The 26,813-nt window shown below is 36.0% G+C and overlaps 1 protein-coding gene across 8 annotated transcripts in view; it reads left to right on the top strand.

Moving 5' to 3' along the window:
* The window catches only part of TAB2 (TGF-beta activated kinase 1 (MAP3K7) binding protein 2), a 90,701-nt gene extending 64,768 nt beyond the window's left edge, over nt 1–25,933 (top strand). For all 8 annotated transcript variants that reach the window (XM_027603750.2, XM_027603745.2, XM_027603749.2 and 5 more), the window contains 4 exons: nt 12,027–12,187; nt 12,400–12,493; nt 13,795–13,875; nt 23,894–25,933. In XM_027603750.2, the coding sequence (XP_027459551.1) occupies nt 12,027–12,187; nt 12,400–12,493; nt 13,795–13,875; nt 23,894–24,036 (479 nt within the window). In that variant the 3' untranslated portion in view covers nt 24,037–25,933. The remainder of the gene's footprint in view (nt 1–12,026; nt 12,188–12,399; nt 12,494–13,794; nt 13,876–23,893) is intronic.
* The last annotated feature ends 880 nt before the right edge of the window (nt 25,934–26,813 follow it).

Raw genomic sequence — 26,813 nt, 5'->3', positions numbered from 1 at the left:
ATGGGGCTCGATCCCAGGACCCTGGGATCATGACCCGAGCCGAAGGCAGATGCCTAACCATCTGAGCCACCCAGGTGCCCCCTACATATACTTGATTTAAAAAAAAAAATGCAGTCAGAACAAAAGGGTGGGTGTATAGTGAAAAGTTCCCCTCACCAGAGATAACCAAGAGCTATTCACAAATATTGCATTTTGTATTCTTCTAAAAACTGAAACTGTATATCAAGTATGTATATATATATGTATTTGTATATAAGTATATAAATATATGCATATATTTATATACAAGCATATATATATATATTTACACCTCTTTTTAAATGAAATATAGCATTTAGCTTTTTGTCTTTATCATTTTTTTGTCTCTCTTTGAGAGTATTCCATGTTAGCAGGTGCAGGTAGATCTCTTTTCTTAAAAAATGGCTGCATGGTATTTTGTACCATAATCCATAACTAGGCCTTTCTTGATAGATAGACCTTAAGTTCTTGTTTTTACAAACTGCTGCAGTAAAAATCCTATACATTCATATTTATGCCCATGTCCAAGTATGTTCGCAGAAGAGATTACCAGGAGTGGAACTGCTGTGTCAAAGGATATGTGTATTTTTAATTTTGATAGATATATCATTTAGGCTTGGTTATGCTTCAGTAACAAACTGTCTTTAACAACCAAGGTTTATCTCTAGCTCACTTGCCACTATAGATAGCTGGTGGGCTCTGTTCTTTATCATCCTCACTTAAGGACCCAGGTTGAGGGAAGCTCCATTCCATGCCTCCATGATTGTTCAGGCAAGACAAAAGAAATACAGCAAATCAGTCCTGACGCCTTAAGCTTCTACCCTGACATGTTACTCTTTAGTAAAGCAAGTTACAGAACCACACCTAACCACATCTGATTGCTAGAGAATGGGGAGGCATAATTCTACCATACATACCTGGAAGGCAGAGAGCCAGAAATATTTGGTGAAGGACACTGATGACTACCACGGAACATGTTGCCAATTTTGAGACTCTTTGCTACCAGTTTATACTCTCATATTTGTAAATAGGGAACACTTTAGGCAACATTTATAAGAATGTTCTTTGACTTCTTCCCTCCCCTACCCATCACTATGTAGGTGACTGAAAAAAAGAATACATCTTTGTCAGTCTGGTAGGCAAAAATGTACTGTTTTGGATTTTAAAAATGTGCATCTTTAAATATGAGTGAGGTTGAGCATCTTTTCATGTATTAATTTTTAAGCTGTTTGTATTTTGTGAACTTGCCTGTTGTGGGATATCTGGTTTTTTTTATTACTTTTAACTTGATAAATTTTTTTGTTTTATAATTTCTTTTTTACTTTTATATATTCAAACTTATCAATCTTTTTTTTCTTTCTGGTTTCTGGGTTTTATGTCTTATTTAGAAACTAGCCCTTCACAACATTCCAAGATTTCAAAAGACCAGAAATCTTGCACATATCTTCTCTTAAATTATAGCGATATTCTTTGAAACTATATTGAACTGGCCTTCATTTCTCTTTCCTCTGGCAACCCTTCAAAAACTTGAAAATAATTAACCATATCCCCCTTTAAAAGGATAAGCCTTTCTAAGCTATAAATGTCCCCAGTTCCTTTAATGGTTCATCCAGTTGTATTTCTTGGAGGCTTTTTTGGTATCTCTAGGGCCTGGTTTTCTTTTTCTCTAACACAAAAATTTTAGACAGTATCTATATCTTAATGCTATAAGATTGCATTTAGGATCTTACTTATATACAAATTAGGCCAACAAGGTGTTTATCTAGCAGAAGCCTCATACTCATCTCTTATTAATATGAAGTATAAATACTTTAAGTTTCTTAAAAATAATTACAGGAGTTAAGCATCATTCCTCATGGTCTTGTTATTTCTGTTGCCCAGATTACAGGTCCAGTTGCAGCACTGTTGAAAGATCTGATTTCAAACTCTTCTTAAAAATGACAAAATAGATGAAAACATCAGGATGTTTATTTTAATGAGTAATCGCCATCTCTGAGTCCTTTGTGACTCCATCACTAAATAAGTGACAATAATTACACATTGGCTTATAAAACAAATACCCCTGCTGTCAGCAGTTACAGTCTAGAAAAGTCTTGATTTATTTTAGAAGCTGACATTGTACCTTGTTAGGTACAGTGACTTAAGCATGTACCTGACTTAGGCATATAAAATTGTCATGACAGACAAAAGTATAAAAGACATTAGAAATAAATACCTATTATGTTTCCAATGGCAAATTTCTCTCTCTCTCTCTCTTTATAATAAGCCCAAGATCTTTGTATCCATAAATAACTGTTACATTTTCCAGTGGCAGAGGTATTTTTAATATGCACACTGCATCCTCCCTTTTTTTTTTTTAACTTTTGGAGGAATTAGATGTTATTTACACTATAAAATACCTAAAATTAGTAAAGCTAATACCATCTGAAACTTGAAGTGTGTTTTTCTAATTACAAATAAAGTTGAGTAAGAAATTGTTTCCATCGTTCACTGGAAGTTGACAAAAGCTGGGTAAAGACTAAGCTTTCTAAAACTGTGGCTTAAAAAAAATGCCTAGAGGAGTGGTTTAAGGGCCCTAGTATTTGAATTAACTAATACTTATTTTTAACAACCACAAGAGGGAGTTGCATGCTTAAATTACCTTTATCTATTAAAATGTAATTTTGACTGAAAGAGGATTTAAAAGGTACTGAATTTTTTTTCTCCATTATTCGTCCTTCCTTTTTGTGTATTTCAAAGGTAAAGTGGATAGGTAGGTTTAGAAAACAAAGTCAGTGTGTGATCAAGATGTTAAATACATCAGTTATTTTATTTCCTTGGTAGAACTAGCATATTAAAAAAAGCCACCTTTCTGCATTGTGAGCAACCTAAAAGTCTTGCCATATTTCAAAATGTATTCAGTTATGCTAAGTGATAAATACTAAAACTAAACAAGGAGACTCTAAAATAAATTTCACATTTCTGTTTTATCAATATTTCTATTTCTTGGACCAAAAATTAGTATTTTACTCTGTCATTCACTAAAAGTCAAATTGTTGTCATTATTTGGCATTTAACAGATATTTATCAAGTGCCTACAATTGTCAGGGTTTAATACTAGATACCCCGTGGTACAAAATTGCATTCAGTGTTTACTCTCAAGGAGCTTGAGGTTTAGTTGAGAGATGTACTTAATGAAAAATCTAAAATGCTGAATTTTTCCAAGTGTGAAATGAAATGAACGCATCTAACAAAGTTTCTCCTTTAGTCGGATACTGATTTATGAATACAAAATAATAAAATATAAGCTCTTGAAATAATTCAACTTTGTTTCCTTCCTTCACATTTTACTCATGGTATTAATTACTGCCCTTTGAACAGGTAGTATAGAAATTAACTTAAGCTCCTTTACTATTACAATTATCTTGGGAGTGCCTGGGTGGCTCAGTTGGTTAAGCATCTGACTCTTCAGCCCAGGTCTTCATCTCGGGGTTGTAAGTTCAAGCCCTGCACTGGGATCCACATCTAATCCAGAAAATCTTGGATTCCAGAATAGTAAAAACTTAATTAATGTGTTTTTGGCTGAATGAAATACTGTTACAAGGCAAATATCACAAATAAAACTAAAGCACGGTCTTTACTGATGCCTTATTATAGTTTAACTACTCGTGTATGATGATATTATTTTATCAAAGGTATACATATATACATACATTTATATATATTTTATAACATCTGTATATTATGAAATATATATTTTTTAACATCTACATATTATATATATAACATATATAAATAATAAATACATATTTTATAACAAATATAAAATATATATGTATCTTCTATATATAGACACAATTATTATCTAGGTTTAGGTTTTTCTTTAAATTATCCTTGTTCCACATTCAGTGAACTCCTTCAGTTTAAAGGCTAGTGTCTCCCTTCAGCTCTGGAAATCCCCTCCTGATTCCCAGTTTCTCCATTGTCTCTTTCTAGAACTTCTCTTATTCAGCTATTTGACATCCTAGACCAGCCTATTTCCCATCATTATATCCTCAAATATTCTACCTCCTTATCTTTCTTATTCTGTAATTGAGTATACTTCCTTAATTTTTGTTCCAACCCGTGTATGAAATTTTCATTTCAGCAATGATGTTTTTAATTTCTAAGAGCTAGTTCTCTAATTCCTTTCTCAGAGCAGATTGTTTTATGGGTGTATGAATATCTCAGATCTCTTAATGATGCTAATTAGGATTTAAGTTTTTGTCTATCTCCTGAATTATCTGTGCTTAATCTGGTTTTAGTCTTTGTATAGATCTTTTACATGTCAGGTGTTCCTGAAATGTATAGTGATCCATGGCTGTTGGTTTATATGTAAGAATGAAGGACTGAAAGCTAACTCATTAGGTGGAGCCTGATTCAGAGCAAAAGTGTCTTTATAAAAACACTGTAATTATGTTTCTTCATTTTGAGTCTAATAATGGTTCTTAATGGATACGTACTGTATAATGGTTTATATGGTAAAGGTTAAAACTGGGAGACCACAACTAGAGAAAAAGAGTTCATTGGCTTTAACTGAATTTTCATAGTGATTCACCTTGACACCCCTCTTTTCTTTGTCATTCATCTTTCTCAGATTTCTATCTAAAAATCTCAAGCCACAAATGAAAGTGAACTAGACACATAAAAATCCAGGCAACTTAGAAGAAAGAATTGCTAAGAAATAGAGGGTCGTTATCTCTTTCCTACTATCTTCAGAGCACTTTTTATTTTATGATTAACAGACAAACTTAAGAAATCCTGAATAGTCTTTAAACTACATTTGTCATTTCTAAGTAATATAGTCATTATAACTCTGCTCTCAGATTTTGTTTTCACTGGAAAGAAATCTCTCATAAATTCTGAGACCATGGATTCACAATATTTTACTTTAGGGCTTCAGTCTAATCATAGGATATATCTTGCCATTTTTCCCAAAGGCAGGCCATATCTTTAGCCATTGTAAAAACTCCTCTCTTTGTAAATTCCCAGGGATGTAGTATTTTTCTTATTTCAGAAACATTCTGAAGAATTTACTCTTTAACTTCAAAATATCCCCACAACCTTCAGCGGCTCTGGCTCCTTCATTTCTCTTAAGTCTTTTGAATCAGATTTCTGCCTGTAACTGTTAAAGGGTACTCCTACTAATACTGGTCTTCTGTGTAGCTCTCAACTCTGGTTTACTTCCCTATTTTGATAGAAACATTAAAAATATCATATTGGGGATTACTGATGGAGCTCTCTGTGACTGGGAGAGTGTTCAGCCCCTGTCCTGGAATGTACGTTCTGAGATGCCTTCATTGGAAAATAAATTTGAATGTTCTTCTATGGTTTTTGAAACTAAGTTGGGTGCTAGCTTCCCCCCCCCGCCACCCTTTTATCATTAAGTAAAGAAGCCTTTTTATCTCATAACATATTTTGCCCTAAAGTCAACTTTTTTCTCTGAAATGAGTATTACTACACTTGCTTTATTTCAATTTTATATTCAGCTGGTATGTCACTTTCAAGACTTGTCTAGTGGGGGCACCTAGTCACTCGTTTGGGCGGCTGGCTTTTGATTTCAGCATAGGTGGTGATCTCTGGGTCCTGGGATCAAACTCCCTGTCAGGCTCTGCGCTCAGCAGGGAGTCTGCTTGAGGATTCTCTCTCTCCCTCTTCCTCTGCCCCTCCCAAATCGCATACATGCGCGCTCTCTCTCTTTCTAAAATAAATAAATCTTTAAAAAAAAAAAAAAAGAAAAAAAACACTTGTCTAGTGGCCGTCAAGATTTTCTCTGTATCTTTGGTTTTTAGTAGTTTGACTATGATATGCCTAGTTTGTTTTGTTTTCATACTACTTGGAGATCTCTAGGCTTCTTTGATCTGCGATTTATTGTCTTTCCTTAATTTTATCAGATATTTGCCCATTATCTCTTCAGATATTTCTTCTGACTTGTTTTTCACTGAATACATGTATATTAGACTGTTTGATATTTCCTGCATCTCTTGGATGCTTTGTTCTTTTTTTCACTTTTTTCTTTGTGGTTTGGGTAATTTCTGTCTTTCAGGTTCACTGAGTCTTCTGTGTCCAGTGTGCTGGTAAGTCTGTTGAAGGAATTCTTTATCTCTGATGCCATATTTACTTTCTAGCATTTGACTTTTTTTTATAATTTCCATTTCTCAGATTATCTCTTTTTTCCTGCCTGTTGTCCACCTTTTTAACTAGATCCTTTAACATATTAATCACAGTTATTTTTAAATTCCCTGTCAGGTGGTTCTAGCATCTGGGTCATCTTTTAGTATGGTTCTATTGATTGCCTTATCTCTTGGTGATAAGTTGGATTTTTCTCTTGCTTTTCTGTGTGTCTCATAATTTCTTGTTGAATGCCAATTACTGTGTGTAAAAAACAAAACAAAACAGAAAAGGCTAGGATAAGTAGTACTTACACCCAGAAACAAGAACACGTCTCTTTTCTGCGGGTTATTAAGGGGCTGAGTCAGTTTAGTCAGGAGCGGAGCTGGGTTCAGGTTTTGATAGTGCCTTCAGTGTACCACAGACTTTGAATATCCCCAGCAATTGACTACTCTTACTTTGTGTCTCTTAGAGTGGTACCCGAAGCGCAAAATATTTACTTTACTTTAGTCCTTTACTCCTGACCTTTCTGTGCTATGATGGGTCCCCTTTTACTCAAACTTCCTAATATGATCAAGTCTCCACATGATCTGATAAAGGGCCAAATAGTAAATAAACTATGTACGATTTTGCAAGCCATGCAATTTCTGTCACTGCTATTCAGTTCTGCTGTTGTAACACAAAAACAGTCACAGACAGTAAGTAAACAAGTGAGCTTGGCTGTACTCCAGTAAAACTTTTCACAGAGCAGGCATGGGCCGTTTTTGTCCAGTGGTCCACAGTTTGCTGACCACTTGTTTAGAGCCTTGTTCTTGCACACACACACACACACACACACACACACACACACACACACACACACACACACACACCCATCTCTTCTACCTCTATAATGTAAGCTCCACAAGGGCAGGGATTTTTGCCTGTTCATTGATTTCACAAGTAGGCTCTCAATATATTAAAAGAATGTGTGAGTAAATTGTTTTAAATGTGTTTCTTATGAACAGCATATAGCTAAATTTTAAAAATCTAATGTGCAAATCTCTTGTATCTAAACAAACACATTTAACTAAATTGCAGTTGTGATTACTGATATATTTGGAATTATTCTTGTCATAATTTTTTTATTTTCTATTTCTTTTTTCTTCCTGCCATCTAAGTTTAATCAGATCTTTGTTAATTCTCCTTTTGTTTGTTTGGTCTTTTAATTTAGAAACTGCATTCTATTTAGCTTTCTCTAGTAGTGATTCCTAAATATTTAACGTGTGTGTATTTTTTTTTTAAGTAGGCTCCACACCCAACAGGGGGCTTGAACTCTACGACCCCAAGATCAAGAGTCACATGGTCTACTGACTGAGCCAGCCATGTGCCCCTAACATGTATATTTGGTTTAGCAACATTTCAGAGTATTCTTCCTAAATACTTTTAAGACCTTAGAATGCTTCTCTGATCTTCATATTTCCAATTTCTTGTTATTTTCTAATGTTTTAGTTTTACTTTTTTCTAAGCAATTTATGCCACCCCACCCACTACCATGGTCTTTCTCCTTTGTTTTAGAGTTAGAACTTTATTTTGATTTATCCATCTATTCTTTCCTTTTGCATTAATTTCCTTCTTACCAAAAACATCATTAGTAGTTCCTTCAGCAGCAATCTGTGGTTGGTAGATTCCCCCAAACTTTATTTAAAAATGTATTCATCCATGCTCTGATAATCTAGTTAGATGATCAAATTATGCCATGATCTTCTGGATTCTGTTATTTCTTTTCTTTAGTTTTGGAAAATTTTCAGCAAGCATCTCTTTGAATTTTGCCTCTCCTCCATTCTTTCTGTTGTCTCCTTCTGGAACTTCTTTTTAGATTTATGTGAGATTTTTTAACCCCTTTCATGTTTGCTGTAGCTTTATCTCTGTGTGTCTGGGTAATGATCTTAGATTTATCTTCCAGGTCACTAACTGTGTCTTTGACTATGTCTAATCTGCTGCTTAATCTGTTTGACTTTTTCATTTCACTGACTATTTTTCATTTCTAGAGGTTGTTTATGGTACTTTTCCTTTTTTTTCTTTCCAAATTTTTATTTAAATTCTATTAGTTTAATACATAGTGTAATATTGGTTTCAGGAGTAGAATGTAGTGATTCATCACTTACATACAATACCCAGTGCTCATCACAAGTGCCCTCCTTAATGCCCATCACCCACTTAGCCCATCCCCCACCCACCTCCCTTCATCAACTTTTCTGTGTTCGCTCTCTGTAGTTAAGGGTCTCTTATGGTTTGCTCCCCTTGTTCTCTCTTTTTTACTACCCTCTTCTCTCTCTCCTATGTTCATCTGTTTCCTAAATTCCACATTAAGTGAAATATGGTATTTGTCTTTCTCTGACTGACTTACTTTGCTTAGCATATCCACTCTAGCTCCATCCAAATCGTTGCAAAAGGCAAGATTTCATTCTTTTTGATGGCCGAGTAATATTTCATTTGTGTGTGTGTGTGTGTGTGTGTGTGTGTGTGTGTGTACCACAGCTTCTTCATCCATTCAATAGTCGATGGACACTTGGGCTCTTTCCATAGTTTGGCTATTGTTGATAATGCTGCTGTAAACATCAGGGTGCATGTACCCCCTTCGAATCTATATTTTTGTATCCTTTGGGTAAATACCTACTAGTGCAATTTGCTGGATTGTAGGGTAGTTCTACCTTTTTGAGGAACTTCCATTCTGTTTTCCAGAGAGACTGCACCAGTTTGCATTTCCACCAACAGTGTAAGAGGGTTCCCCTTTCTTTGCATCCTCCCTAACATCTTTTGTTTCCTGTGTTAGTTTTAGCCATTCTGACAGGTGTGGGGGTGGTATCTCATTGTAGTTTGATTTGTATTTTCCTGATGATGAGTGATGTTGAGCATCTTTTCATGTGTCTGTTAGCCATCTGGATGTGTTCTTTGGAAAAATGTCTGTTCATGTCTTCTGCCCATTAACTGGATGGATTCTTTGTTTTTTGGGTGTTGAGTGTTCTTTGTAGTTTTTGGATACTAACCCTTTATCATATATACCATTTGCAAATATCTTTTCCTATTCTGTAAGCTGCCTTTTAGTTTAAGTTTGGAGGGCTCTTTCTGGGCCACTGATTCTCATGGTAGATCATTTTCTTTTTTGGTCATACTTTTCTGTTGAGAGCTTCTCTTCATTGAGGATTTTTCTATATGGATCCCATAGTAATAGCTCCCTGGTAGTGGAAGTGGGTTGCCAGAGCAGTTTGCATTTGCTTCTGCCAGGCACTCCAAGGAAATCACTAGCCTGGGATAATTGTCATAATAATTTCTCACCCTGAGGTTCTCTCTCTGCCCTTACAATATAAGTTTTGATCACTCAAATGTGTTATAAGTTGGATTTCAGTTTCTCAGGAAATCTGTTCTCATCCCTGCTTCGTAATATAATATTGACTAGTGCCACAAATGTATATCTTGTTTCATAACTTCAGCATAAATATAAACCATCATTTAGTCATTAGAGAATATTGAAGAATTCAGTCATTAGGGAGAAAATCTTGAGTATTAATTTTAAGAAATGCTACTTTTAAATAGAATCACAAATTTGAACAAATTTCTAAGTAATGCCACTTGAGACACATTGTTGGTAGATGGTTGGAGTTTAGATATAAAGGAAAGTATATTATTCTTCATCTTCCTTCGCCTTGTCCTTCATTCTTACTGCAGTCTTGCCTCCAGCTTTTCTTCTCTTTGTGTCCCACTCAAAAAATAACAGCCCACATCCTCATCTTTTTTTAGGAGAATGAACAAACCCTAATGTAGAATTCTTACATTTTGGAAATAGAGGGATAAAACTGCAGTTCAGATAAATAAGCCAAATTGATTAAAGCTTGACAAAACAAGCTTCATAGGAAAGTAACAAAGACACAGCGAGTTTTCAACCAGGAACATGTTTATCTCCAAAAACGCCTCTCTGCAGTTACAGAATATATATTAAAATGGGAGAAAGCTTAACAGGGTTTTAGTGTTTATCAAAAAGAATCAGCCATGGTTTTTTAAACTTGAAACATTATGCCCTTGTATTTATTTCTTCCAATAAATAAGAAAGGAGAATTACAGAGGGAAGCATGTATGGATTATAACAGTGTCAGATTTTGTTGGGAAAAATTATCTACTATTTAAGGTTAATTTTTAAGTCCTTGAGCCTAACAGCCTCCCTCACTTCATAGCCTAATTCTGGTTCTACAGTACATTACTAGATTGAATGGCCCAAATATACCTTAATATGCCATAGCCTTTTTCTTATTTTTTAGATTCATCTGACTGTTCAGCATTAACCTAATCTGTTTAGTCTACTTGAGTTTTTCATTTGAATAACTGGTTTTCATTTTTAAAGGTTGTTAATTGTACTTTTCTAAATCCACCTGTTTTCTCATAGTAAAATCATCCCAAGCTGACTTTTTATAGAAGTAGATACAGGTATTTTCACTTCCAGTCCAGTATACTAAAAGAGGCCTACATTGTCCAAGGATTAATCACAAGAACATACACGGATTTTTATGGCTTAGTAAGGTTTCCCAAGCAGTTTATCATTCATGCTACAAGATTGATTGCATAATTTCTTTCTTTAAAAATCTTAGGAAAAAAAAAAATCTTAGGAAAATAAGGGCACCTGGGTGTCAGTTAAGCATCCAACTCTTGATTTCAGATCAGATAATGATCTTCAGGGTGGTGAGATCGAGGCCCGTGTCATGCTCTGCGCTGAGCGTGGAGCCTGCTTAAGATTCTCTCCCTCTCCCTCTGCCCCTCCCTACCCTGTGCTCTCTCTCTCGTCCTAAAAAAAAAAAACAAAAACAAATCTTAGGAAAATATTTTCATAAAATACAAGTGATTTCTCTTAAGTGGTATCATTTTGACTTTGTGATTTGAACAATTTAATACTAACATTTCACAATTTGGAGCGCCTGGGTAGCTCAGTTGGTTAAGTGTCCAACTCTTTTTTTTTTTTAAGATTTTATTTATTTATTTGACAGAGAGACACAGCGAGAGAGGGAACACAAGCAGGGGGAGTGGAAGAGGGAGAAGCAGGCTTCAGCGGAGCAGGGAGCCCGATGTGGGGCTCGATCCCACGACCTGGGGATCATGACCCGAGCCGAAGGAAGATGCTTAATTGGACTAAGCCGCCCAGGCGCCCCAAATGTCCAACTCTTGATTTTTGGCTAGGGTCATGATCTTGAGGTCTTGCGATTGAGCCCCACATTGGGCTCTGTGCTGAGTGTGGAGCCTACTTAATATTCTCTCTCTCCCTCTGCCTTCTCTCCTCCCCCACCCCTGGTCACGTGGCTGCACTCTTTCTGTCTTAAAAAAAAAATTAACAATTTAATGTTAATATTCATGTGGATTGAAATCAGTCTGTTTTATTTGTTGCCTACATCAGAATGGATTTAGCTTAACCCACGTTCCCTTTTGAAATGTCTATAAAGTGTTCATATTAGAATACCTTATGCAGAGTCCAAACACGTCAGGCTTCTTATCCTTTTAGAGGGTCAGGTGTGAATTAAATAATAGTTAGTAGATTAGTTGACTAGACTGGAGCCTTTAGAGAAGTCATAGGCTACTAAAAATACTGTCCTTAGCCATAAAGTGGGTTTATCTGAACACTTTTTAAAAAATATTTTAAACAAGTAGCAACATTTGTCTGCTTGAATAATTAAAATAATTTTCAAGTTAAATATTTTGAAATTTTAAACACTTAAACTCAGAATAGTTTGTTTTAAGGTATTTTGGCATGCTCTTGTTTATAGCAGAAATATTTACTTGTTTTGTTTTCCCAAGGCTGCTTAAAGGTTAATTGACTAAAGTGGGTGGGTCCTCATGTTTACTAATATGTGTTGCAGCTCTGTTGGTACACCAGAAGGCCAGAATGGAACGACTTCAAAGAGAACTTGAGATTCAAAAGAAAAAGCTGGATAAACTAAAATCTGAGGTCAATGAAATGGAAAATAATCTAACTAGAAGGCGCCTGAAAAGATCAAATTCCATATCCCAAATACCTTCAGTAAGTCTTTCTATAACTCTTGTGACCTCTGTGCTTGAACATGAGAATAGGCAATCTGCCGTAAGTGTAAAAGGTTGATCTGGTTTCCTAGAAATGCTCTTAATTCATACTTGTTTCTTTGCCCTTACCCTCCCCTGTCAAACTCCACTCTTTCTTAACTAAATGACAAGAGAATTCAACGTAGATCCTTCTCACACGGAATTATTTTTCAGCTCGAAGAAATGCAGCAGTTGAGAAGTTGTAATAGACAACTCCAGATTGACATTGACTGCTTAACCAAAGAAATTGATCTTTTTCAAGCCCGAGGTAAAGTTCAGTGCATATTCAACTGAAATTCATTGTATTAATTTATCAACTCTTTTCCTGTGGCTGAAAACAAACTTATCAGTTGTAATCTTATTGTCTCAGATTTGACTTTGGAGCCAGAAAGTACTAAAAAACTATTGGGTTTTTCTCCCGGCCCCCTCTTCCAGAGAGGTTTATGAATACTTTGATAAAATTTGTATTATTCAAACCTGCTTTAGTCTCATGTTAAGGGAAGACAATGATTAGTATGGTTGTATTGTCAAAAGTATTGCTGTAATATATTGTAGCATGTATAATACTTATAATATTTGTTATAATATTTAATAAGGTTAAAATATAGGTACTCCTGTCTTTTTCCTATTTCCCTTCTTTACTTTTAACTTTCAAGAATCATGCTTTTAAGATCATAGTTAAAAAGACATCCCTACTCTAATGGCACTATCTTAATTGATAAAACAGAGAAGGGAATAAAAATATGGCTTATACATTTTTAGAACAATGATAGCTTATTAGGAAGCCTGAGCTATTAGTGATAAGCAGTACTTGGTTATTGTAGCAAAAAATCTTGACAATTTAATTCAGTTCCACAGACAACTAAAAGGAAATTTTATAACTGAAACCTAATTCTGAAGTTAGGGAAATAATAGAAATATATGAAATGGAAAAGACAGGATAAGAGAAGGAAGCCAACAAAAAAGAAGTCCTTAATTACTCTTTTAAGTGTGTGCCGAAAATTCATCAAACTGAAAGATGATAATGTTGTATTTTCTTTTAAAACCTTAATAAATCATGTATCTTGAAACATTCACTGAAGATGCCATAGTTTAAAAGTGTTGGTCTAGCAGCTATAATTCTTGAACTTGTTCCTTTTGTCATCTGAACCATTATATTAAATTAGTGCAAGGTTTTTAATACTTGTTTGGGGCCAAGGTATTTAGTTGCTTAAGACCATGTTTGATCATTTGAAATTATATTTTAAATTGTTAAATTTTAAGTTATTTTAACTTATCACATAGAACCAGTGGTCTGGTTGTAATTCTGTTACTGTCTTACTAACAGTTTAATTTGACCTCTTCCTCCATTTACCACGTAGACTTCTGTTGTGAGTACTGTATTATACCTACCTCAGCTGTTTTCACAACTTTACATGTAATTTAAGATTAGAGGTACAAAATAAATGAAAGCATTTCTTCTATTTATACTGTGATCTTTTTTAGAAAGAAAATATTTGCTTTTTAAAAAATAAAATTAAATATTTTTGAGCTATAAACATTGATATATTTACTTTTTATGTATTTCAGGACCACATTTTAATCCCAGCGCTATTCATAACTTTTATGACAATATTGGATTTGTAGGTCCTGTGCCACCAAAACCCAAAGGTTAGTGTATTCATTAAGTGTGAAAACTGTTACATTTTAAAAAGCAAGATTTTAGAAAATTTTGTTTTTAGCAGCCTTCCACTCTAGAAGTGCTTCAAACTTTGGCATTCGTGGATGAATTCATTAGGAAGATAGTTGCTTATTTTCACCTACATGCTGGGATGGGGGAGGATGCAAAAGTCTAATGTACTTAGCTCTTTAAAAGTAATATGCATGTCCTTAGGATTCATTATATACTCCTAAAATAGCAAGTCTTGGGAAAAAATAATCAGGTGCAAAAATTTGTACTCTTTAAAATTTTAGATAACTGTTGCGAACAATACCTTAAGAAAGTTTATTTTTCATGAGTATTTAATTTATGCATAATTCTGTATAATCACAATACTCTGAATTTCAAACGAATGATTTTTAAAAATTATTACCTGCTATCATTTTATATCATTGATAATCAGATTTGTATGCACGTGAAACTAAGGTATGTCAAAATATGTGTGTGGATTTTTTTACTCTAGGAATTAAAATATAGAGAGAAATGAGAACAAGAAAGAATAGGTATGTTACTAACTCTTTGGTTTGTTACAAGACTTCGCACAGTCTCACGCAGTGTCCTGTTCTCCCCACTCCCTGATTTTTGTTTAAATATAAATTGATTAGGACTAACTGCATCTTCATGGGTTGGTTTGTTTGTTTTTAATTTAAATGTTCCTAAACATAGTTAGCTGGAATGCAGTGCACTATTATTACAGCAGAGCAAAAGTGAGAATAGGGCATTTGTCACAGTAAGCAGCGGTTAAAATACTGGATGCCATTTGGATGTTAATTGAGTAAAGGAATAAAGAAAACAATGGCATAGCCTAGCTCCTTAAAATAAGCAAAGTGGGTATTTCCAGACTCTGAATGAGTTGCTCTAATATAACCTTTTCACTCTCTCAAAAACTAGAATTGTTCTTATAAAAAGATTCCTGTTTTACTTCAGCGTAATCCAGTACTTATGTGTTGAGTGTAGGAAGGAGTATATAGATGGGGGGGTGGAGGATAGATGGAATAAGATTGATCTTGACAATCTGAAGCAGGATAAGAACGTGAGGGTTTATTTTACTATTCTCTCTATATAAACTTGAAATTTTTCATGGAGATAAAAAGTAAGGAAAGGTAGAACAGTAGAAAGCACAGATGGAAACCTTTCCTTAAATTTATAATGTGTCAACGGGAGGGATACAAGATGGTGTCATAGGAAGAACCTAAACCCACCTCTTCCCGTGGACATACCAAATCTATACCTACCTATAGAGCAGTTCCTCCTGAAGAACTGAGGGCTGATTGAACAGCTTTTGCACAGCAGAGGATAGAAGGACCACATAGAGATTGAAAGGCGAGATGGAGACACAGTAACCATGGGAACCCCACCCCCTACACTGTAAACTGCAGAGGGGAGAGAGAGCACTGAGGAACCCATGCACAGATTTGCCCGCCCACCCCCCCAAAAAGCTGTGATTTAAAGGGCAACTAGTGGGGTGCCGGGGTGGCTCAGTCAGTTAAGCATCTGCCTTCAGTTCAGTCATGGTCCTGGGGTCCTGGGATCGAGCCCCGCATCGGGCTCCCTGCTCAGTGAGGAATCGTCTTCTCCCTCTCCCTCTGCCCCACCCCCACTCTCGCTCTCTCAAATAAATAAAAATCTTTTTAAAAAATAAAGGGCAACTAGAATATAAGTGAAGAAAACCCATATTCCAACTCTAGAGCATCTACCATATGGTGGGAAAACTGCTGGAACTCTCTCTGGGGTCAGAAGTGCAAGCAAGCACTATGTTTACCTTCTCCCACCTCCTTGATAGCATAAATGGGAACAGAGTCTAGCCACTGTAGCCAGCCTGCCCTCTCAGGAAGACTTGTGCCTCTGTATTATACCTCCGTCAGCTCCAGCCATCCTTCCAAAAGAGCCCCCTGCACCTGTGCCCACCTGAGCTCCGGCCATCCCAGCAAGGTGGCCCACAGTGCAGTGCACACTAGTGCACGCTCATCCTATACCCACTACAGCTCCAGCCATCCTACCAGGGCATCCCTGCACGGCGTACCCTAGGACTCAGCTCACACTTGCTACAGCTACCACCAGCCAGCCAGAGCTGCCAGGCACAGGTAGTCTATTCAGGGACATTCCTCCACAGAGCCTCTCCTTCATGACTGGGAGGGGTAGCTGTTGCCTAATTCATAGAAACAAATACAGAAAGTCAAACAAAATGAGACAGAGGAATGTGCTCCAAACAAACAAAAAATTTCAGAAAAAGAACTAAATGAAACAGAAATAAACAATCTACTTGATAAAGAATTCAAATTAATGGTCATAAAGATGCTCATCAAACTTGAGAGACGAGTGGATGAGTTCAGTGAGAACTTAAGAGATATAAAATATAAAAAGAATCAGAGTTGAAGAATACGATTAGTGAAATGAAAAATACACTAGAGGGAATCAGCAGCAGATTAGAGGATGCAGAAGAACGGATCAACCATCTAGAGCCAGGGTAATGGAAAGCACCCAAGCTGAACAGCAAAAAGAAAAAGGAATGTTAAAAAATGAGGATAGGTTGGGGCGCCTGGGTGGCTCAGTCATTGAGCGTCTGCCTTCGGCTCGGGTCATGATCCCAGGGTCCTGGGATCAAGCCCCGCATCGGGCTCCCTGCTCCACGGGAGGCCTGCTTCTCCCTCTCCCATTCTCCCTGCTTGTGTTCCTTCTCTCGCTGTGCCTCTCTCTGTCAAAAAAATAAAATCTTTAAAAAAAAAAAAAATGAGGATAGGTTAAGGGATCTCTGGGACATTAAGAATAATAACATTCAAAAAAAAAAAAAAAAAGAATAATAACATTCACGTTACAGAGGTCTCAGAAGGAGGAGAGAGAGAGAAAGGGGCAGAAACTTACTGTAAGAGATGATAGTTGAAAACTTTCCTAACCTGGGAAAGGAAATACACATCCAAGTTCAGGAAGCACAGAGAGTCCCAAATAAATCTGAGCCCAGATAGGACCACACCAAGACACATAATTAAAATGTCAAAGATTAAAGATAGACAATCTTAAAAAAAGCAGTAAGAGAACAGGAACTAGTTATATATAAGGAAGAACCCCATGAGACTTATCAGCTGATTTGGGGACAGAAACTGCAGCCAGAAAGGAGTGGCATGAATTATTCAAAGTGCTGAGAGGAAAAAACCTACAACCAACATACTACTTGGCAAGATTATCATTTAGAATTGGAGAGCTAGAGTTTCCCAGACAAACAAAAGTTAGAGTTCATCACCACTAATCCAGCCTCGTAAGAAATGTTAAAGGGACAAGAAAAGACCATAACTAGAAATAAGAAAATAATGAAATGAAAAAATTTCCCAGGTGAGAGCAAACATATGGTAAAGATAGTTGATCAGTTGCTTATAAAGCTTAGTATGAAGGTTAAAAGACAAAAGTAGTAAAATCAGCTGTACCTAAAAAAAAAAAAAAATTAAGGGAATCACAAAATAAAAAGACATAAAATATGACATATACATAAAACATAGAGGAGAAAGTAAAAATGTAGTGCTTTTAGAATGTGTTTTTACTGCAGTGATCATCCACTTCATATGGACTGCTTTATACTTAGGGTGTTACATATGAACTTCATGGTAACCACCAACCAAAAACCTGTAATAGATACACAAAAAATAAAGAGAAAGGAATCTAAGCATAACATTAAAGAAAGTCATCAGCACAAGAAAGGAACATAGAAGAACTACAGAAACAACCAGAAAACAACAAAACGGCAATAAGTACATACCTGTCAGTAATTACTTTAAATGTAAATGGTCTGGGTGCGTGGGTGGCTCAGTCGGTTAAGTGTCTGCCTTCAGCTCAGGTCGTGATCCCAGGGTCCTGGGATCTAGCCCCATATCGGGCTCCCTGCTCAGTGGGGAGTCTGCTTCTCCCTCTCCCTCTCCCTCTGTGTGCCTGCCCTTGCTCGCTCGCTCTCTCAAATCTTAAAAAAAAAAAAAAAAAATGTAAATGGTCTGAATCCTCCCATCAAAAGAGATAGGGTGACTGGATGGTAAAATAACAAGGCCCATTTATATGCTCCCTACGAGAGACTCACTTCAGACCTAAAGATGCTGACTGAAAAGAAAGGGATGGAAAAAGATACTCCATGCAAATAGAAGCAAACAAACTGGGTAGCAGTACTTATATCAGACAAAGTGGACTTTAAAACAAAGACTGTAGCGAGACAAAAAAGGGCACTACGTAATGATAAAGAGATCAACAAAAGGATATTACAATTGTAAATATTTATGCACCCAACAAAGGAGCACCTAAATATATGAAGCAAATATTAACAGACGTAAAGAGAAAAATTGACAGTAATACAATAATAGTAGGGAACTTTAACAGTACACTTAATATCAATGGAGAGATCTTCCACACAGTAAAAAAGGAAACAGTGGCTTATGAGCAACCCATTAGAATACATGGACTTAACAGATAGAGAACATTTCATCCAAAAACAGCAGAATACATATTGTCAAGTACACATGGGGGGACATTCTCCAGGACAGATCACATGTTAGGCCACAAAACAAGTCTCAATGAACTTCAGAAGACTGAAATCATGTCAGGCATCTTTCCAACCACAATGCTATAAAACTAGAAGTCAATTACAAGGGAACAATTGGAAAAAAACACAAATATGTGGAGGCTGAACAACATACTGAACAACCCAATGCATCAATGAAGAAATCACAGAGGAAAAACCTGTAGACAAATGAAAATGGAAGCACAGGTTCAAATTCTCTGGAATGCAGCAAAAGCAGTACTAAGAGGGAAATTTATGGCGATAGAGGCCTACCGCAAGAAACAAGAAAAATCTCAGATAATCTAACTTTACACCTACAAGAACTAGAAAAAGAACAAAGCCCAAAGTTAGTGGAAGAAAGGAAATAATAAAGATCAGAGTGGAAATAAACAAAATAGAGTCTAAGAAAAATAGAAAAGAGCAATGAAACCAAGATCTAATTCTTTGAGGACATAAGCAAAATTGATAAACCTTTAACCAGACACATCAGGAAAAAAGAGAGGGCTCAAATAAAATCAGAAACGAAAGAGAAGTAACAGCCAACACTACAGAAATACAAAGGATTATAAGGGATTACTATGAAAAGTTTTATGTCAGGATTTCAACAACCTAGAAGAAATGGATAAATTCCTAGAAATAAACACTATTCCAGGACTGAATCAGGAAGAAACAGAAAATCTGAACAGACCGATTACTAGTGACAAAATTGAATCCAGAATCAAAAAACTCTCAACAAACCAAAGTCCAGGACCAGATGGCTCCACAGGTGAATTCTGCCAAACATTTAAAGAAGAGTTAGTATCTATCCTTCTCAAACTATTCCAAAAAATAAGAGGTAGGAAAACTTCCAAATTTATTCTACAAGGCCAGCATTAGCCTGATAAACAAAACCAGACAAAGACACTACAAAAAAAAGAAAATTACAGGCCAGTATCCCAAATGAACATAGATGCAAAAAATCTTCAACAAAATATTAGCAAATGCAATTCAACAACACACTCATTCACCACAATCAAGTGGAATTTATTCCAGGGATGCAGGGATGGTTTAATATCTACAAATCAATCAGCATGATACACCACCTTAACAATGTGATGCAGAAAAAGCATTTGACAAAACTCAACATCTCTTCATGATAAAAACTCAACAAAGTGGGTTTGTAGGGAACATACTTCAACAAAATAAAGGCCATATATGACAGACCCATAGCTAACATTATAATCATTGGTGAAAAACTCTAAGATCAGGAGCAAGACAAGGATGCCCACTTTTGCCATTTTTATTCAACATTTATTCAACTGGTAGTTCTAGCTGCAGCAATCAGACAGGAAAAAGAAAAGTATCCAAATTGATAAAGAGTAAAACTGTCACTATTTGCAGATGACATGATACTCGATATAGAAAACCCTGAAGACTCCACCAAAAAAACTATTAGAACTAATAAATGAATTCAGTAAAGTTGAATTTTATTATATATACAAAATTAATATGCAGTAATCTGTTGCATTTCTGTACACTTAACAACAGTGTAGCAGAAGAGAAGATTTCAAGATATGGTACTGGCACAAAAATAGACACATTGACCAATGAAACAGAATAGAGTGCCCGTCAATTAATTTACAACAAAGGAGGCAAGAATATACAATGGAGAAAAAAAAAGTCTCTTCAATAAATTGAGAATATTAGACTGCTACAAGCAAAAGAATGAAACTGGACCATTTATATCATACACAAAAATAAGCTCAAAATGGATTAAAGACCTATATGTAAGACCTGAAACCATAAAACTCTTAAAACAGGCAGTCATCTCTTGGACATTGGCCTTAGTGACAGTTTTCTAGAAATGTCTCCTCAGGCAAGGAGAACAAAAGCAATTATCAAACTAAAAAGCACAGCAAGGAAATCAGCAAAACAGGCAACTAAATGGGAGAAGATACTCACAAATGATGTATCTGGTAAGAGATTAATATTTAAATATATAAAGAACTTCTACAACTCAACACCAAAAAAAACCCCAAATAATCCAATTTTTAAATGGGCAAAGGACCTGAATAGACATTTTTCCAACGAAGACATGCAGATGGCCAGCAGACACATGAAAAGATGCTCAGTATGACTCATGAGGGAAATGTCAATCTCAAAACTACAGTGAGATATCACCTCACACGAGTCAGAGTGGCTAGTATCAAAAAAACAAATAAAAATTTAAAACTTAATAAAAAAAGGACAAGGAATAACAAGTATTAATGAGGATGTGGAGAGAAAGGGAATCCTTATGTACTGTTGGTGGGAATTTAAATTTGTGTAGCTGCTATGGAAAACAGTATGGAAGTTCCTCAAAAATTAGAAATCCCACACAGTCCAGTAATTCCACTGCTGGGTATTTACCCAAAGAAAATGCAAGCACTAGCTTGAAAAGATACATGCAATGCCTATGTTTATTGCAGCATTATTTACAATAACCAAAATACGGAAGCAACCTAAGTGTCCATTGATGAATGAATAAAAAAGATGTGGGGTGTATGTGCGCGCGCGCACGCAAGGGACTATTATTCGGCCATAAAGAATGAAATCTTGCCATTCTCAACAGCATGGATGAACCTAGACAGTACTATGCTAAGTGAAATAAGACAGAGAAAGATAATATACCATGATTTCACTTACATGTGGAATCCAAAAAAACCAAACACAACAAAACAGATGCAAACTAATAAATGCAGAGAACAAACTAATGGTCACTGGGGCGGGAAGAGATGAGCAAAATAGGTGAAGGGGATTAAGCGGTACAGACTTCCAGTTATAAAACAGATAAGTCACAGGGATGAAAGGTACAGCGTAGAGTATATAGTCAATATTGTAATAACTCTGTGCAGTGACAGATAGTAACTGCATCATGGTGAGCATTGTGTAATGTATAAAATTGTTGAATCACTCTGCAGTACACCTGAAACTAATACAATATTGTATGTCGACTGTACTTCAATTTAAAAAGTTTATAACATGTCATATATGAAATATGGCAATTATTACCCAAAAAAAGGAAAAAAAATCTATTAAAAGTTTTCTCACAAAAGATAGAAGGTTTTCTGTGCTTCTATCTATGCTATTTTGGAGAAATAGAGAATCAAATATTTTTGCCTTCATCTAAAATAGAGAATTACTTTTTTCATTTACAGTTTCATTTACAGAGATTTCTTTAGTTAGAAAAAATTTTGCAGTTCTGCTTTACACTGCAGTGTTTTGTTTTGTTTTTAACAGCTAAAATTAGTGTGGAAATCACAAGCCATCCTTTGCAGTCTAACTTCCTCTTTAAATTCTGGTTTCCAAATACCTCTAATAAAAAGATTTGTAAGTTTAAGTACCAAATGGCAATTGCGCAGATATAAGAAAACCATTGGAGATTTTTCATTTAAAAAAAAAAAAAATGTGTAGGTCCCCATTGATTACCTTAGATACTACTTAAATAATGAAGAAGGTGCTAGTATTTAATAATAAAGTGTTAATACAAATAGTCTACTTTCCTAAAAATGTTTGTAGTTAAAAAGGATAGACGAAGTTTTTTAAATGTGTCAGGTTGGAATGTTTTCTAACACCTAAGTGAGACAAAAATTCTATTAAGTAGGATGGATCCCCAGATTAAAACAATCATTCGATAAAATGTTTCCCAAATATGAGGTGTAAAATCATTTTATATGTAAAAAGTCAAAGCAAAAATTTAACTATTTATTTTAATGTGGTTTAAGAAATATTAACCTAGTATTGTCAGATCCTCAATTTTTCAAATATTTTTACTAACATAAGCTGTAGATATTTTTAAATTACTCAATTTAAAGAAAATTTATTACTCAATTATATTACCCAATTAAAGAAAATATTTGTTCTATAAGTAGCATTCTCAAGTTGCTCTTGAATGTGGCAAAAATTGTCATGATGCCTAAAAATTGTGACCAATGCCTAAAGTTGATAGTTTTGCAATAAAGTGTTCCTTAAGACTAATCAATAAATAAGATGCTGCTAAAGGGGATCAGAAGGGTGCCTGGGTGGCTCAGTCAGTTAAGCGTCTGCCTTTGGTTCAGGTCGTTGATCTCTGGGTCCTGGGATAAGGTCCTGGGATCGAGCCCCAAGAGCCCCAAGTTGGGCTTCCTGCTCAACGGGGAGTCTGCTTTTCTCTCTCCCACCCCCCCCCCAGTTGTGTGCACATGCACACGTGCTCTTTCTCTCAAATAAAATCTTTAAAATATATATTTTTTAAAAAATAAAGGGGGCAGAATACCAAACATCACTTAATTATTTTAGATTTGTTATAAAAGCTTGATTTCCTCTATTTTGCCTACTAGATACAGTAAGTTTATCTTTTAAATTATCAGAAAAGATACCATTTAGTTACCAACTTAGTAGAGTAGGTGGAATTTGCAAATTAGTATACAGTGTTTTAACATAGTTTGAATCTTTATATTGTAAACCTTGACAAGACAGCTCCAACAGTGTATGCTCCTTTTACTTTAAGCCTCCCCAAACTAATTTGTAGGAATATTATCCTAAATTTCTAATGGGATCCCCCCTCAAAAAAAAGCAGTTTCATAAATGTAATTTCATCTTAGACACAATCTTGGAGGAATGTAATTATTCCTTAAATTTAACATACATTAATCCTTTCAAAAACTCTAGAACATTGGCCTCTTAAGGCTGCAGTGGCTTCATTATAGGAAAGTTTAGACCTGAAGGGTATGTGGGTTTATCTAAGATCACAGAACAGGGAAGTCATGAGTGAGCAGCAGAGCCAGGAGCAGAACTGCGTTCTCGCAGCCCTCAATCTAGTGTTCTAAGTGTTCCATAATAAATATGGTTTTAAAATAAACTGAGAAATGAAGAGTGGTAGAATTTTTACAGTGATTTGCTTCTCCAAATCTATCGTTGATATACAGTTAAGATTTTTAGAAATTAGCTCATCTTTCTATTTTTATTTGTGTTGTTCATGGCTTACATTTTTAGCAAACGGAACATTTGACAAAAATGTCCATTCCTGGTAGAAAACAGAAATATAAGTACTTCTTCAGTGGGGAACGCAAATCTAACTTTACTGAGACACAGACTCACTGTCAGTATGGTGGTAGGACACCTTTTCACAGTCCTGCGGTGACATTACGGGAATCTTTGCTGTTGGGTCCCCTATGAATTGATTTCCCTTTTCTCCTGTTCTCAACTGGAGAAAATGGCGCTCTCTTCCCCACGAAGGAGACAGTGAGGTGATGCCATCGTGTCCCTGTCGGTGTTCCCCAGCAGAGAAGCACTGACTTGCTAGAGGTGGGGAGACCCGAGCGCGCGTGTCATTTGGTTTTAACAGGCTGCTTCATTCTGTGCAGTCCACATTGCCAGTCATTTATGACTTTGCCATTTTTTTTTGCTTCAAAGACCATTCTTTTGCTTCCTTACAGATCAGAGGTCCACCATCAAAACACCAAAGACTCAAGACACAGAAGATGATGAGGGGGCTCAGTGGAATTGTACTGCCTGTACTTTTTTGAACCATCCAGCCTTAATCCGCTGTGAACAGTGTGAGATGCCAAGGCATTTCTGAGCCAAAAGGCCCTATAGCTCTAAAACCACATCGGAAGTTCAAGAAACGAGTCTGTCATCAGGGGAAAAGTTTCACTGCTACATAGGATTTTGTCAAATTGAAGGTGTGACAAGATGGTGTTGTGCTAATGTTAAATGTCAGCCCACAGAGCTAATAATACCTCAGTCTAATGTCATGGGCAGTTGAAATTCACATGAAAGGGAATCTGCTGAGAGACTCAGTTGCCCGCTGCCTAACCATGTACAGTGTTACCAGTAGCCCGTTGTGGATAATTCTCAATATATTAATGCCTAGGTGTGCCCAGTACCTTTCCCCCTCATGTCACTACTGAATTTTGACAGGAGGAAGGAATAGAACGATGGCTTTTTTTTTTAAAGCTTTTGGTGAAACACTACAAACATGAAGAAAAAGAACAAGGTGTAACTATTTAAAAACTGTTTGCTGCCGCATGGTGCCAATGGATAGGGGAAGAACTTCATGAATCTGTGGTACTCTTGGCCTCGTCTTTGTCTTCCCTGAAACGTCTCCACTCTGTGAAGCCAGCATCTGGGGTCTAAAGATGAAAAGGAAAGCAGCATGCATTGTCTGTACAAACATGCAGTGAGATATCCCAAAGCTTTTCCTACTGTACAGATCTCTCGAGTCTGCTTTAAGTGATTTCTTTTCTTTATTATTTTCTTATATTTCTATATGTATAGTGTAATAGTCTTTTGTTAACTAATTTTCTTTTTTCCTTTTAGTGATTAAGCACGATCATGTCCCTTTTTAAGCCTTACCTGAGAGAAGCAATGCCTTAAAATAAAAAAGCATTAATGAAATGAAACTGTGCACAAAATAACTTTCCTCTACTTACTCTGTGCTTTGCCCTCGTGAGTGCCGATGTTCTGTGAAGACATGGGGATGCTGCACACTGACTTGCAGGAAATACTACAAGACTTACGTCTAAGTCACACTATATCTGCCGACTTCAGCAGTGGGTCGCACAGCACACTGATCTTCCACAGGGAAGCTTAAAACAGAAGGTATTTTTAACCCACTGACAGAGCAACGAGGTTAAGCTTGCTTCATCTGCCTGGTGTCCCACAGAACTGTCACAAGAGATTACTATGGGGAAAGTACAGTTTGCAAAACCAGCCACAGCAGCAGAACCTACAGCCCTGGTGTGGGGAGAAGCGTAAATGCTTTACTGTTGGGGCAGTCCGTTTCTAAACCTGACTTGGTGGCAGTATCATGTGTATTTATAAAACGAGGCTAGTCATATTTAGGACAACTGAAGGAAAGCTGGAAAAAAGAAAAACAAGCAAACTTGAACACTGAAGCAACCTCAAGCATCTCTTTATTTTGATGATATATTTTTATAAGGAAAATAAATATTCAGATGATCGGGAATGTATATAACTAAATGAAATCAAGAAAAAGAAATGACAGTATGCATTTAAAAAACAGAATTATGAAATTATATATCAGTACTTAGAATGGGGCTAGGGGAAGTGCTGAAATATAGCAAAAGGTAGGAGATAATGTTGACTGTCACCCATTGTAAATGTCTGCAAATGGATATTTTTTAAATAAGCAGGATTATTACAGGTGATCTATATGAATGTCAAAGCCTTGACTTCCGGGCTTTGCATCTTGTATGTGGGAAGAAATATGACAATCCTAGTTAATTAGACCATAGACCCAAAGCCCTTACAATTGATGCATTTTGTTTTAAAACTAGGCCTTGTTTTTCAGCTTCATCTGCAGTTCTATGTGAAGATTGATAAATCAGTTTTTACTTGTTTTATTAATAAAACGTAATTTGGATATCTTGAGTTGATGGTTTTGTGATTTAGCTGGGTAAACTATCTTTGTAACAGATAAGTTATTTATAAAAATTAAAAAACTTATATTCTAATGTGGATTCTGTGACTTGTTTTTAAAGTCTGTGGGATAGAAGATAATTTATACCCCAGCAGCACATTTGGTAGCTAATTGAAATCAGAGAAAACTCATTCTTCTCTAGAGTCTTCTCGTGACATCATGGCATTCAGCTGCATTTCTTGGATTATTTTTCTCAGTTCCCCCAAGCTTTTTAACTAATGAAAGAGAGCGACCGTGTTTCAAACTGAGCCAAAAATAATGAATGTTGCTTTCTCATAGTTACTGCTTTTCCTTTAGTTTCTTTTGGGGGTTTTAAAGTTTACCTCGTTGAAAACAGGATATCTTGGGCCATTTGGCCTGAGGAGTCATTCAGTTAAGATCTCTTTTATTCCATAATTGTAGGTGCTGGGGATCTCAGTGGTGCTTCTCTTGGAGAGAACCTTTATATTAAGAATTTTCAAAAAACATCACTCAGCTTTTCTGAGCTTGAAAATGGCAAAGCATTCACTGATTTCTTTGTTATAACTGTGGAAAGCCCTGCCTTGTCTCCATTGGTCTTTTAAACTTAGTGGGACAGAAATATTCTTTGCCAAGGAATATGAGGCTGGTGGTCTAGAAACCACCTTCAGGAATTATTGCACTAAAATAGAATTACAGGTACGAAGAACCTCAGACGATAGACTTCTGTTTCTCATCACTAATTATCCTTGGGTGCTGACATTCTCTATATTTAAAGGTGAGGTGGGCAATTAGCAGTTCATGTAACCTGGACTTCTCAGGAAAACTTTTATATTAACAGAACAGTGGCCAGTATTGCTATTATAACTAATACGTCATACAAAGATGCATGCAGATTTTTGTGGGAAATACGAAAATTAATTTTTCTTTTAAAATTTCTAGATCAATCTGCAACC

Source organism: Zalophus californianus, chromosome 7 (assembly GCF_009762305.2).
Source record: "Zalophus californianus isolate mZalCal1 chromosome 7, mZalCal1.pri.v2, whole genome shotgun sequence".
Lineage (NCBI taxonomy): Eukaryota > Metazoa > Chordata > Mammalia > Carnivora > Otariidae > Zalophus > Zalophus californianus.
The sequence above is the reverse complement of the archived record's forward strand: the minus strand, read 5'-3'. Positions and strand labels throughout refer to the sequence as shown.